The sequence below is a fragment of the Diabrotica undecimpunctata genome, chromosome 9, assembly GCF_040954645.1.
Source record: "Diabrotica undecimpunctata isolate CICGRU chromosome 9, icDiaUnde3, whole genome shotgun sequence".
Classification (NCBI taxonomy): domain Eukaryota; kingdom Metazoa; phylum Arthropoda; class Insecta; order Coleoptera; family Chrysomelidae; genus Diabrotica; species Diabrotica undecimpunctata.
This window is the reverse complement of record NC_092811.1, coordinates 77,206,899-77,220,247: the sequence shown is the minus strand read 5'-3', so window position 1 is coordinate 77,220,247 and position 13,349 is coordinate 77,206,899. Positions and strand designations below refer to the sequence as shown.

Sequence of the window (13,349 nt, the reverse complement as noted above, 5' to 3'; positions counted from 1 at the left end):
AATTTTAACTTTCCAACTAAATTTTAAAATGTAGGGGAAGAGGGGGCACAGTGTTACATAAATGTTTTTATTTGATGTCATTTTGACAGGATTTCATTAAAAATAAAATTTTTAATATTTTAGAACTCGTTTGGATTTGACGCATACTATTATATAATCAACTATAGGAAAAACTTACATGACTAGTCGGTAAAAACGATTTTGTAGAGAAAATACAATTGTAACATTGTGCCCCACTAGTGGGGAACAGTGTTATATACTATGGGGTACACTGTTACACAAGGAATACTGAAGTGATTAATGAGAATTTTATATTAAATACCATTTATTTGTCGTAACTCTACATACAAATAATATAAAAATTTATTTTAATACATTATAATAATTTTGAAAATCTACGAGAAACACCAGCATTTCACTTCTGCGTGCTGTCTGGCCTGAAGGTTTGGGAGTTGGTAATTTTAAAACAACTTGGGAGACATTAAATACGTAGTTTTCATTGGAGGAAATAAATGTGAACTTGGGAAATAAACGACGGATATAGGTAACTTTCACTGTAGTTTCAGTTTTGCCAATAATATGTCCTATAGACAATATTTCTATGCCTTTTGAGATACCTTCTTTAATGAGAACATAATCGCCAACGTTTATTTCTTTATTATCGTCGTAATCCATTTGGGATATCTCTTCGTCATGACTTATAAACGATCCCATACTTGATTCACTATCAGCACAAGAGAAAGATTCTTCCGATTTCTCTGAGTCAGAAGAATCTTCCATATCTTGAAGTTTACGTGTATTTGATTGAAAAACGTTTCTTTTTACAACTTCTTTTCGCTTTCTGTCATTTTCATCTTTATTAGGCGACTCTTCGTCTTCTGACGCTGATGTCTGTTTCTGAATCCTTTTATGTAAGACAGACATTTTTGTTTTACCACATTTTTTTGACGTGTTTATTTCACCGCGTTTTCTAGTTGCGTTCTTCTCATGCCTTACTTTTAGATCAGCAATTAATGCGTCTTTAATAGGTGTATTTGTTAATATTTGACTTTTACGTTTTCGGTTCTTTCCTCTTCCTTCTTTTCTATCTTCTGCTCGAGGAAAAGGGCGAACTTGTTCTGGAGAGACTAGCGATGACAACCATGATGAAGTTGACGGAACTTCTGAGGATATTGCCGAACATGAAGGCAGCTGAAATGATGCAGTTGCCACAGGCATTATCTCAGGTATTTGATGTGTTTTTATCTCAGCAGTTTCATTATTGACTAGCTGTGGTGCCATATCAGGCGTTTCAGTAACGACTTGTTTTATTGGTAACGTAGCTGTTTCATTTGTCATCTGCTCTACGGGAAACGGTCGGTCAGTTACTGCAGATGCTAGAAAATCGTCTTCAGAGAAGATCTGCCGATTCAATGGCCAAATTCCAGTTGACTTAAATCCACTAATAATGTTGTTTGGAATAAACGCAAGTGGATATGCTTTGCCCAAGAGTTCAGCTATTTCAGAGATAGTTATTGTTTTGCCAGGATTAGTTATCATCCAATCATTGCAGGCTTTATTAAAGTGAGTTTTTAATGACTTATATAATGCTTTATCTAAAGGTTGAAGTTTTCCGCTTGTGTGTGGGGGTAAAGTTAAAAGTATAATTCCGTTAGACTTACAAAATTCCAATGAAGCAATTGTAATGTGCGACTCATGGTTATCCAAAATTAGTAGTATGGGAGATTCTGAAGATGATTTTGTAAAATGATGGAGATGTCTCAATATGTCGATGAAGACTTCTCCGTTGACCCAACCTGTTTTTACTGCTGCTCCTGCAGATCCAGGAGGTGCTCCCTTCAACATTCTGTCCTTAAAATGAACTCTGGGAAATACAAGGAAGGGCGGTACAGAATTACCTATTGCATTAATAAAACAGCATACCGTCACCAATACCCCTCTTTCACCTGAAGTTACTTGTCCAATTTGTTTTAAGCCTTTCGGACCTACTACATTTGGAGGATTGTGAACAGTGGTAAGTGCTGTCTCATCCAAATTGTAGATATTTTCTGGACTTGGACCATTGCGAAATTTTTTAAAAGCACTTACCAAATTGTCAAAAAATTCGTTAATATTTGTTTTGTTGAAACTGGTTGCACGACTCAGACTAGTCGCCTCAGGTTTTCTTATGGATAGCTGGGAGTATCGTTTCATATAACCGTACAACCAGTCTACTCCAGCCTGTTTATTTTCGTTCCATGAATTTGGAAACTTAAGATTATTTTTCACAGCCAATTCATATGCTAACTGCATTACATTCTTTCTGGTTAAGCCATGGTGCATTTTACAAGCTATAATCAAATAATCTCTTAGTTGATCTTCTAGCTCTTTCGAGAAAACTTGATTTATTTCATAGTTTGGCGTAAATCTGAAATTTACTCGCTCTTCTTCAGACAAAGCTTTGTATTTATCAACATATCTTTTTAGAGTCATATGAATTATATTAGCTTGAATGGCTGCTGCCCTTACTGACCATCCGTTATTAACTACATTAAGAACGGCCGTTTTCATTGTATCATGGGTAAATGAGGCTATTTTTCTGATGGATTTTCTGTTACGAACCATTTTGATTCTGAAATAAAAATACAAAAGTAAATAAAACATCTTACTACTACCATATGCAATTTAGTACAAAATTAGTATTGTACATCATGCATATTTTCATTGTTTTTCTAGCAAAAAATGAAATATCACACTGTTCCCCACGCCTAAGTAGTGTAACACTGTACCCCTTCATAAGTTGTAACTCTGTGCCCCGAACGACGTTTTTACATTCAAATAATATTTTTGCCGAGTCACGAATTTTTGGGGTTATGTTAGTCCTACGAGTGTGTAGCTACAAGACGCATTTATAGTAATATATATCAATACAATGTGTAATATTTATTTACTAAGAGTTAAAACAGTTTTTAATACGTATCATTTACTTACTTTGGTGGTACAAAAACAGAAAAACACTTATATTTTCACTCAAATGTACAGTGACGGTTTACAAACACACCTACTGTTAACAAATAACGGAAAGTAACTACGACGACGACGGTACGGTTTTAAGTTCAACTTTAAGAAGATGGCGGAGAATTTAACATTGTACCCCGTGTAACACTGTGCCCCCTCTTCCCTATATTGTCCATTATTTTAAATGTTATATTTTATATGTGTGTATTTAATGTTGAGTGTCGTAGCTTTAGAAAAATAATCTCAACGACTAGTAAGTTGTAATGACAATTTGAGATATGTTGTAAATATTTACACTTTCTTCTAATTACAGTGTCTTGAAGAAGGAATAAAAGAATTCCGAAAGCTCGACTAAAAGTCAAAAGAGTGTTTCTATAACATCCCGGCCAAACCTACTGACTGCAGCCCTAATAAACTGTGTTGTTTGTTTATATCGACAGTCAATATTATCCAGTATCTCTTATATATACATATATATATATATATATATATATATATATATATATATATATATATATATATATATATATATATATTTATAAGATTAAACTCATTTTCAAATACAAAATTTTCTCATTTTTTTAAATAGAACATCCTTTATATTAGTACTGTATTTTATGTATTTATGTTATTTTTTATTAAAAAACTTTTTTGCAAAACAGTACTATAATCTGATTTTAGAAGCATACATTAAAACATCAACGATTAAAATAAAAAAGTATGCAAGTAAAAAAGAATTGAATTTAATACCTCATCGTGATACAAGATAATATTTACCGTACTAATAATTGTAAATAATATCCATACATGAATTATTATTAACTTTATACTATTAATCAATTTTAGTCAACTTTTCTGTACAAAATTTATTTTTAGTTAAATTGTACAGTACATTCAACCAACTTACACCTCTAAACAATTAATGGAATTCGCAGAAAACCGCTTCTGTTCCAGTAAAAGGCACGGTAAACTGCACTGGAGTTCTCCATAATCTTTTTAATTATAGGTAATGGATTTTGACAAGAGCTATGACCTTGTAAATAACAGGTAAACTTGTGTACTGCATCGGCATGACTGATAGCTCTTGTTAAAATCTATTACCTCTACTTGCTTGTTTTAGAATATTTTTGCCCATACTATCAGTTAATTTGTATAAAATGAGGAGCAAAAGTTCAAATGGAATTTTAAATATTATTGTTTATTTGGCTAATAATGAATGTATAAATATATTGGTTAACCTGCTGTACAATTATTTTGTAAATAACATTATAATAGTGTACTTACTGATTATTTAAATTTATAAATCATCATCATCGTCACTAAATTCACTACCGCTATCATTATGTAAATCTATAATCACTTGATTAATTTCACTAATTTTATTTTCCTGTATCCACCACTCTTCTACTAATTTTTTACATTTATTTACAGTTTTGGCTCATATTTCTGGAGTTGCAGTTTTAAGAGCTTCTTCCCACATTTCCCTAACTGCATCGTCACTGTATCCACTGCATCCAACGTGATTATCATAATATGTTTTACATATACCACAGATAAGTTCGATGGGATTAAACTGGCGGTGACCCTAGTACTTGATGTTCATAACGTGATACAATTTGGTCAACTATATAAACTGTTGGTTTTTCATTACGTTTCGAAATTTACAGTAACTCTAATTTGAAGACGTATTCAGGAAAATTGATATTATTTTTAACTAACCAATTTTTTATGCTCGGTACTTTCCATGACTGTTTTGGTTGTTTTTCCAAAATCTCCGAATGGTAACATGTATTATCTAAAACTACAATTGATGGTTTACTTAGACTAGATAATGGTTTCTCCTCAAGCCATTTAACAAACATATCTGCATTCATGTTTTCATGGCAATCAGCAGATTTTGATTTTAAAGAAAAAATCAAATCTGCGTTTTCTATAAGGCCTTCTTTTCCTCCTGCATAAAGAATTATGTGTCTTTTGCCTTTGCTATCTGTGTGTTGTATTGATTTTATGCTGTCGTCTTGCCAAATTCTTTTAATTTCACACTTTGCAAATATTCATGTCTCATCTAAGTATACGATGTTGCATTTTCAGATTTAAGTCTAGTATATCCTCTTAAAAATTTAATTCTTTTGTGAACCAGACTACTCCTTTCGTCTAAAAGTAATCTATTATTTTCTTTTTTCAATTTAAATCCTAAATCTCTCAACACTTTCCAAAGGCTAGTCCTCTTAATTTCAGAAACTTGTCTTTCTCTTATTTTGGCCAGTAAAGTATCTAGACTGACATGTTGATTGTTTTCACGCATTCGATACAAAATATTGATAATTTCAAATATCAGGTGAGTCAATACTCCTAGAATGTTTACGAGTTGTTTTCTTGTCTTCGTGATACTTAGTAACAGTGAGATCTTCTTGAGAATATCTGACAGTCTTCATTACAGTTTTTAGCTTACTTTCACTTATCACGAGTGCGTCACAAACGCATTGATTTATCCTAAATAATGACTTTAAAGGTCCACCATTGTCTCTTTCCATGGTAAAGTATTTATGCACACTTGTAATTAATTCATCAATATTTAACTTACGTCTAGGCATAATAGTCACTTTAAACTACACGTTTGAATTACAATATACTGTTTATATCAATATGACATAAACTTTTTAACTGTTGTGCTTGAAAGGTAAAATATAATATATAATAGCCTAACGATCATTAGGAATGCCAATTGTGATTTAATTATGTTTGTTAAAAAGTTTAGAAATGGTTGGAAACCGTACATAAACAAATTAAAATGTTTCCCACAATTATTTTATTTTTAGTGCAAGTTTTTACGTTTGAAAATAAAAAGTTAGATATATATATATATACCAAAACACTAACTTTAACCTGTAATCGCAGACGTCTTAAAAACGGTACACTCTAAGAGACATATGGTCAATCTAACCAGCACTATTTAAATTGACAAAATGTTCTAGTTTACTCCGAAGTATTTTTTAACAAAAATTAAAAGTGATATTTTATTACTTTGTATATCTACTTTGAATATAAATTATCCTTAGCACGGTAGTATTTGTTTCAGAAAAAAATTATTAAACAAGTAGGTGACAGAAATTTACGTTAAACAACATTATGTAAGAATACTATTTATTAAAAAAATTTAACAAAATATGCAAAACTATGAACAACGGATTAATGACACATATTTATTTTATACCTAAAATTTAACAAAGTTTTAAACATTATGGAGAACACAAGTGCAGTTTATCGTTCCGTTTACGACAACGAAAAGGTTTTCTGCAAGTTCCGTTAATTGTTTAGAGGTGTAAGTTGGTTGAATATACTGTATTTATGAAAATAACTTTTTAATGTAAGTAGGTACCTACATTTTGAAAACATGTAAAGTATGCTTTGAAACAAAAAAAAACGTTAAATGGATCAAAATATTTAATAACATAAATAGTATCTGACTGTGTCATAAAAGCTGGTAATATTGGTACAGTAGTATTTTTGTAAAAAAATATTACATTATAAACAAGAGTTTTTCAACTGTAGAATTAACGGACATAGCATTTGTATTGCCCGAATGTGTTAGAAACTGTTTTATTCCGAGATATTCTCACAGAAGATATTCCACACAAAAAAAAGCCTTCGAAAAACTTAAACCGCTTCGTTCCCTCAGGCAATGTGCATTGTTTAAAACCATTAATACCAAACAGGGTTTTAGGAAACGAAAATGAATTTCGAGCTATGGTATATATATATAATAGAGAATCCACAACGAAGTAAGCGCCAATTGAGCAATAATGCAGAGTTAAGTGCAGCGACAGTTCGAAGTTATAAAGAAAAACAAATGTCAAATATTTAAAATTTAGGATGCATCAGGATTTAAATAAAAATAATTTTTAAAGCAGAATGAATTTTTGTATATGGTCAAAATAAATGTTTTTTTCAACAGTCTGCCGGATCTCATGTAATGCACTCTTGATTGTATTCGAGTAGGTTTGCTAGGTCTGATACTGTTGTTGCTTGAAAATTTGTTTTAGGTCATTATGGATTTGAATATGTTGGACTTTTGAAGATTGACTGTTTACACAAGAAGCTTGCTTGGCTATTTGGTCGGCTTTTTCATTATCGGGGATGCCGATATGGGATGGTAGCTAGATGATCGTGAAATTTACACCTTGAAAAGCGAGTGCACTGTAAGTCCTATAGATTTCTTGAACTAAGGGATGCTGAGAGTATAGACTTTTTATCGATTGTAGTGACGACAGGGAGTCTGTGCATATTGCTTGGTTTTTATCATCTATTTTTAGTTTTTTAAACGCTTCTAGTATCGCATAAAGTTCTCCAGTAAATACGCTGCATAAATTCGGTAAAAAATATGATTTTCTTGTTTCATCATATGTGGTAACGGCACATTCAACGCCTGCTTCGCTTTTGGAGGCATCAGAATTTTTTGTTATTAGTTCTTGCTTATGATTTTTTTGAAGTGTTGTCTTATGAGAAGGCTTGAGGTTTCATGTTTACTGTATTCTAATAGAGAAGTGATTTAATGTGGAATTGGTCTATTCCAAGGTGGAGTATCCGGGATTGGGAAGGGATGTATTTTATTAAGGTCTAATTATGGTTTTTCTAAAAATTAATTTCTGGATGTCTATTATTGATAAGATCCTTTGCGGGGTCTCCGGAGGTGATGTTGAAGTAATTAAATGGTAGACTGGATTGGATGGGTTTTGCGGATACGGAAGCAAAGTAAGATTGAAGAAGATACTCTCGTCGAATCCAGAAATGTGGTTCACTAGCCTCGCAGTAAAGGCTATCTATGGGACTAGATTTGAAAACGCCTAAGCAAAGACGAATAGAAGTGTTATGCACAGAGTTCAGTAGAGCTTTAAGTCAGATTTTGATGCAGACATGTATACGAAGCTGCCGTAGTCCAGTTTTGAGCGAATTAATGCTCTATATATATTAAGTAAGATGGTTTAGTCCTTACCCCATGTGTACTTTGATAGTGCCTTGATGATATTGAGTCTCTTCATTGCATTGCCCTTTAATACACTAATATGCTGTTTCCAAGTTAGCTTACTGTCAAACGTTAAACCAAGTATTTTGTGGTGAGTAACTAGTTGTTTTCTCTCTTATCCACTCGTTTCTCTTTTTATCCATTAATCTTATGTGTAACATTTGTCTTTCCATTACTGTTTGGGTTTTTATGATTTTGTGCATGTTTGCTTTTGTAAATGTCCACCTTTGGGAACCGTAAGTGAGAACAGGGAGTACGCATTAATTATATATTTTGGTCTTAAGATGCTGTGGATATCTTTTGTTTTTAAGAATCTAGCTTAGTTTGCCAAATGCCGCCCATGCCAGTCTAACTCGTCTTTTTATCTCTGCTGTTTAGTTTTCTTTGTTAAGTTTTATAATTTGACCCAGACATATATAATCCTGAACTTGTTCTATTTCATCTTGTCCGATCCTCATTGCGATGGAACAAAATTCTTATAAGTTGGAGACCGTGGGAATATAAACGAAGCAGAGGAAGGCCCCAAATGAGATGGGCAGATGATATTAAGAAGCACGTGGGCTCTAGGTGGATGACTATAGCGACAGACAGAGAAGAATGGAAAAGGATTGGGGAGGCCTATGTCCAAAGATGCACCGAAGAAGGCTAATTAGATAGATAGATTAGAACTAGTTGCAATGGAGTTTCATTAAGGGCGATAATTGGACTTTGGCTGCAGGGTCTTTGCTAAACCGTATTAATTTTGATTTAGTCGTTGAAAGACCTAATTCGGTTTTTTTGGACCATTCGCTAAGTTGATTTACAGCTGTTTGGAGCACGTTGCATGTGGCAATTGTACTTTTTTCTTGAGAATATAAAAAGTCATCTGCATATATTAAGTGCTTGACTGGTGGACAAATACTGGAACAAATATCATTTATTGCAAGAATAAACAGTGTTGTACTGAGTACTGAGCCTTGTGGGACTCCATTGTTTTGCCCGAATGTCGCCGAAATTTCCCCATTTGTTTTTACTTTGAACGTTCTTTGTTATAAAAAGTTTTTTATAAAGGAGTAAATATTTCCTGTTATCTTGTATTGATGAAGCTTTTCGAGAATGGCTTGGCGCGAGATAGTACCGAAATTCTATATCAAAGACAGTAGCGATCAGATCTTGTTTGTTTGAAATAGCGGAAGCTATTTGTGTTTGTAATAGCACTAAATTATCAAGGGTTGAACGGTGACGTCTGAAACCGGATTGCGCTGCGTCAATTATTGCATATTTGTAATATATTGCAAACAGTTTACATGATGAACAGGTTAGAGAGATAGGTCTGTATGATTTTGTTAAGTTTGAGGGTAGATCAGATTTTTTTATTGGTATGATAATGGATTCACGCCACAGTTTGAGTAATTGCTGAGTATGCCATATCTTGTTATAAAGATTCAGCAATATTGCGAGGCTGGAATGAGATAAATTTTTGATGAATATAATTGGGATATTGTCTGGTCCAGCGGCAGAGTTCGTACAAAAAGATAGTGCAGGTGCTAATTCTTCTTGTGTAAAAGGAAGGTTATTAGCGCCAATGTCGTGCCTACTTATTTGTGGAGCAAGAGGAATAATTTGTATATTCTGGTCATTTGGACTTTCAATCTGTTTAACTTCAGACCTGAATTTCCATGCAAAGCTCTCAGCCATGATTTTAGCAATTGTTTTGTTATCTGTTATAACTTTTCCATTCAGTGATTTAGCTGGAATTTTTGGAGGAGTTTTATAACCTTTCATTTGTCTTATTTTTCACAAGGAAAATAATTCCTGTAGCTGGCTGTATACCACGTATAACAAAAGAGGTTAGTCTTTGTATGTGGGTATATTTTATTTAATAATACCCACATACAAAATAAAATATACCCACATACAAAGACTAACCTCTTTTGTCTTATTTTTGTCCAAACTTGAGATAGTAGAGTATCACTAGTAATTGTAGAAACAGAATTTTGCCAGGAATCTTTTTTGCTTTTTTAAGGACATATTTCGCTTTGGCTCTTAGCTTTTTGAAATAGATCCGGTTTTCTTGAGTTCTTCTTTTTCGATATCTGTTGAGGGCTGTTTCGCATTGACGTACAGTTAGTTCACATTCTGAATTCCACCATGGCACTGCTTTTTTAGAGGGGCATATTGTTATTTTTTTTACATGTTTTTCTGTCGACATAATAATGCAGTTATTAAAGAGAGTTATTGCCTCGTCTATATCTTCAGATTGTTGAAGTAATAAAATATTATCTTCGGCGCTAGTTTGAAAATTATTTCAGTCCGCTTTAGCGATATTCCAGTTTATGCCAATATTTGCACCAGTAATGGTGCAATGAATCGGCAGACTTGGGATCACATATGCTTAGATCGATAGAAGAGTAAGTTCCTGTGGCAATGTTACAATATGTACTGGCTCTACTATTCATCAGACAAGTATTATTGCAACACAATACGGTGTCTACGGTTTTTCCTTTACCAAATGTTTTCTTTGAGCCCCAAATAGTATTATGGGCGTTAAAGTCTCCAACTAGTATAAAAGGACCGGGAAGTTGGCGAATTAAGTCATCTAAATCGGTTTCTATTAAGTTGTAATTAGGTGGAATATATGTACTGCATATGGTTATTTGGTCGGGACACCAGACAGCTATTGCTATGACCTCCAAATTGGTAGTTAGGATATATGGTATAGAAAATAAATCATTAGCTCTTGCTCTTGTAAACGTAGTCTGAAGGAAATGGTAGCCTTCAAAATTTTTAAGTTCACGTCTATATGTTTCCTTGAAATTGGTTTCTTAAAGGCAGATGATATCTGCTTGTATTATTGATTAATTGTTGTAAGCATTCTAAGCGAGGGTAGAACCGTGGGGTAGCAGGAATGGGTTCAGCTGGGGACGTTTCTTCATTTGGGAGAGGATTGCTAGGGGGATTTTGACAGTTATTTGCTGTATGTCCATATTTTTTGCAATGAAAACATGCCATTTTGTCAGTAGAGAGAAATAGTCTGTACGAATTATTGTCGAATGGAATTATTAATAAAGTTTCAATTTCGAGGCTATCTGTGGTTGGAGTAACATATACCTGTCTTCTGAAGCTCTTAATATGCGTAAATTCATCACCGGGAAATCCAGCTTTAATATGTGACACTGGTGAAGCTAGTTAAAGACCTAGATCTTGAATCTGTTTTTCTATAATTTCATGAGGTATTGATGCACAGACGTTGGAGATTATTAGTCTTTTGGCTGGGGTTACCAGTCTTCTTACGGGTAGTTCTACAGAGTTGATTGTAATCGTAGGAGATTCTGTTAAAATATGTTCGACGAGTTCAGAATTTGTTAAGTAGATGCATATCCGATTATTGGAAATTCTTGAGGCGAAGCATATGTTTTTGGGCTAACAATATTACCTATGGCTTTGACGTAGTCGAGTAGTAATAAGTTTGGTTCTTTTTTAGGATAATTCGGTTTAAGTTTTGACATAGTAGCAGTTGCATATTAATTTGATTTAAGTTGTTACTCATGTAGTCAAAAGTAACTATTTTTGGTTTTATTGTATTCAAGTTTCGACTGATAGGCAGAAATGTAACACATATCTGTATTACTGGTTGCCTGTCTAAAACTTCGCCAAGCCAGTCCTTGAGAGGACTGACTTATGTCAAATATGGCAAAAAATGACCACAGCTGAATGTTTTTGTTAGAAAAGTATTAATAAACAAATTCTTACTGAATAATATTGCAGCTCTTGATGTTGAAAACTCTACACAATAATTACTATTCACTTTTTGATGTAAAATACTTTTAAAAACCAATATTTACTGTAATAAATAGAGAATTTTTACATTGATTCATAGAGCGGTATGTACTCGTTAGAAATCAATTTGACAGTTGAATGAGTTATTAAATACACTTAATTTTTACTATAATAGCATAGCATACGTTTAATCTTCAATTGCCGACCTCCGCCGCGGAGATGGCACTTGAAGAAGAAGAATCTTCAATATTTTTAATTATGTTTGCAAAATTAGATTATAGTTTTTATAATTTCTGTTTGTTATATTAGTAATTACACAAAATTTGTTAATAAAAAACGTAAAAACATAAAATCTACAGTTCTTCTCTAAATATCTAGAAAATGAAACATGATATGTTTATACAACCTGATATTAAAAGAAAGGTTGTAATATTTTCTACAAGATACAAAACAAAGCAGTTTACTTCAAGCACCAGCAAGAGGCTTTACTACCTGCCTTGACAATGGCCAAAGAAAATAATACTCGTTAAATACTAGATAGAAATAAGTAGTGTAATTAGGGGTACTCCGAAATCAAATGAAGATAATGGCAAATATAATTATGATCAATATTTTTGTATTAACTTAATTTTTTTACAGTTGTTTTGGCTATGACAGTACCACTCCTAGGACAGATCATTTCATTAGTTGGTGTATTTTGTCTATCGGCACTTGGAATAACTTTTCCTGCAATCATTGAAATGTCAGCACGCTGGCCTGATAGACTAGGTCCTGGAAAAATTTGTCTGTGGAAAGATCTTTTCATAATTATCTTTGGTATGTATAACAATAGGACTAAAAATAAAAATAGAGAAACAAATGTAGATGCGCTTGTTTTTTTAGGTTTATTCGGCCTTATAGTTGGGACATACAGTTGTGTGTATAACATTGCTCAAGAATTAATTGTTATGTATAAAAAGTAGAACAACTGGAATAGATATTTAGAAGATTTTCGATCTCAACTCTATAATCAAATTTCGTCCTTTTATAAAACTTGTATCTTTATAAATTATTATACTCGTACTTATTTTCATACGTTTTGTTTAATTCTGTTTTAGATTTCTAATTTAGTATTTGCGCTATGGTTATCAGCAAAATAGACAGTGTTGTAACCATTTTAAATAAAACGAGCGGTTTTAATTTATATAAACTATTTATTTATAGCACGATTTCATCTTTTAAAACTAAAACTAAACTAATAACAGCGATTCTTATATACAAAACTACCTATTTTAGAATCTTCTCGATTAGTCCATCTCTATTCGTTGCTATGCCGTATATTCTAGAAAGTCAAGCTCCTATTCTAAGCACCTACTTTATCGTATTTTCTGAAATACTTCGGTCGCTATTTCAAACGTCGCAAAGATTCTCGTATATGAGTCATCTTTCTGCCGAATTGTGACCATTACACGGAATACGTCAAAAATAAGCTTTTTTATTACACTATTTTAATCTAAGATCTGAACGTCCAATCATCAACCCAATATGAAGGCTCAGGCTGGTGGAATCTACAATACTCTCCAGCTCTGCA

The 13,349-nt window shown here is 32.8% G+C and overlaps 1 protein-coding gene across 2 annotated transcripts in view; it reads left to right on the top strand.

Moving 5' to 3' along the window:
• The window catches only part of LOC140450161 (proton-coupled amino acid transporter-like protein acs), a 153,382-nt gene extending 140,531 nt beyond the window's left edge, over window positions 1-12,851 (top strand). For both annotated transcript variants that reach the window (XR_011951978.1, XM_072543612.1), the window contains 2 exons: window positions 12,419-12,595; window positions 12,662-12,851. Coding sequence is in view for 1 of the 2 variants with exons in the window: in XM_072543612.1 (XP_072399713.1) it covers window positions 12,419-12,595; window positions 12,662-12,741 (257 nt within the window). In the remaining variant the exon portion in view is untranslated. The remainder of the gene's footprint in view (window positions 1-12,418; window positions 12,596-12,661) is intronic.
• Window positions 12,852-13,349: the final 498 nt, after the last annotated feature.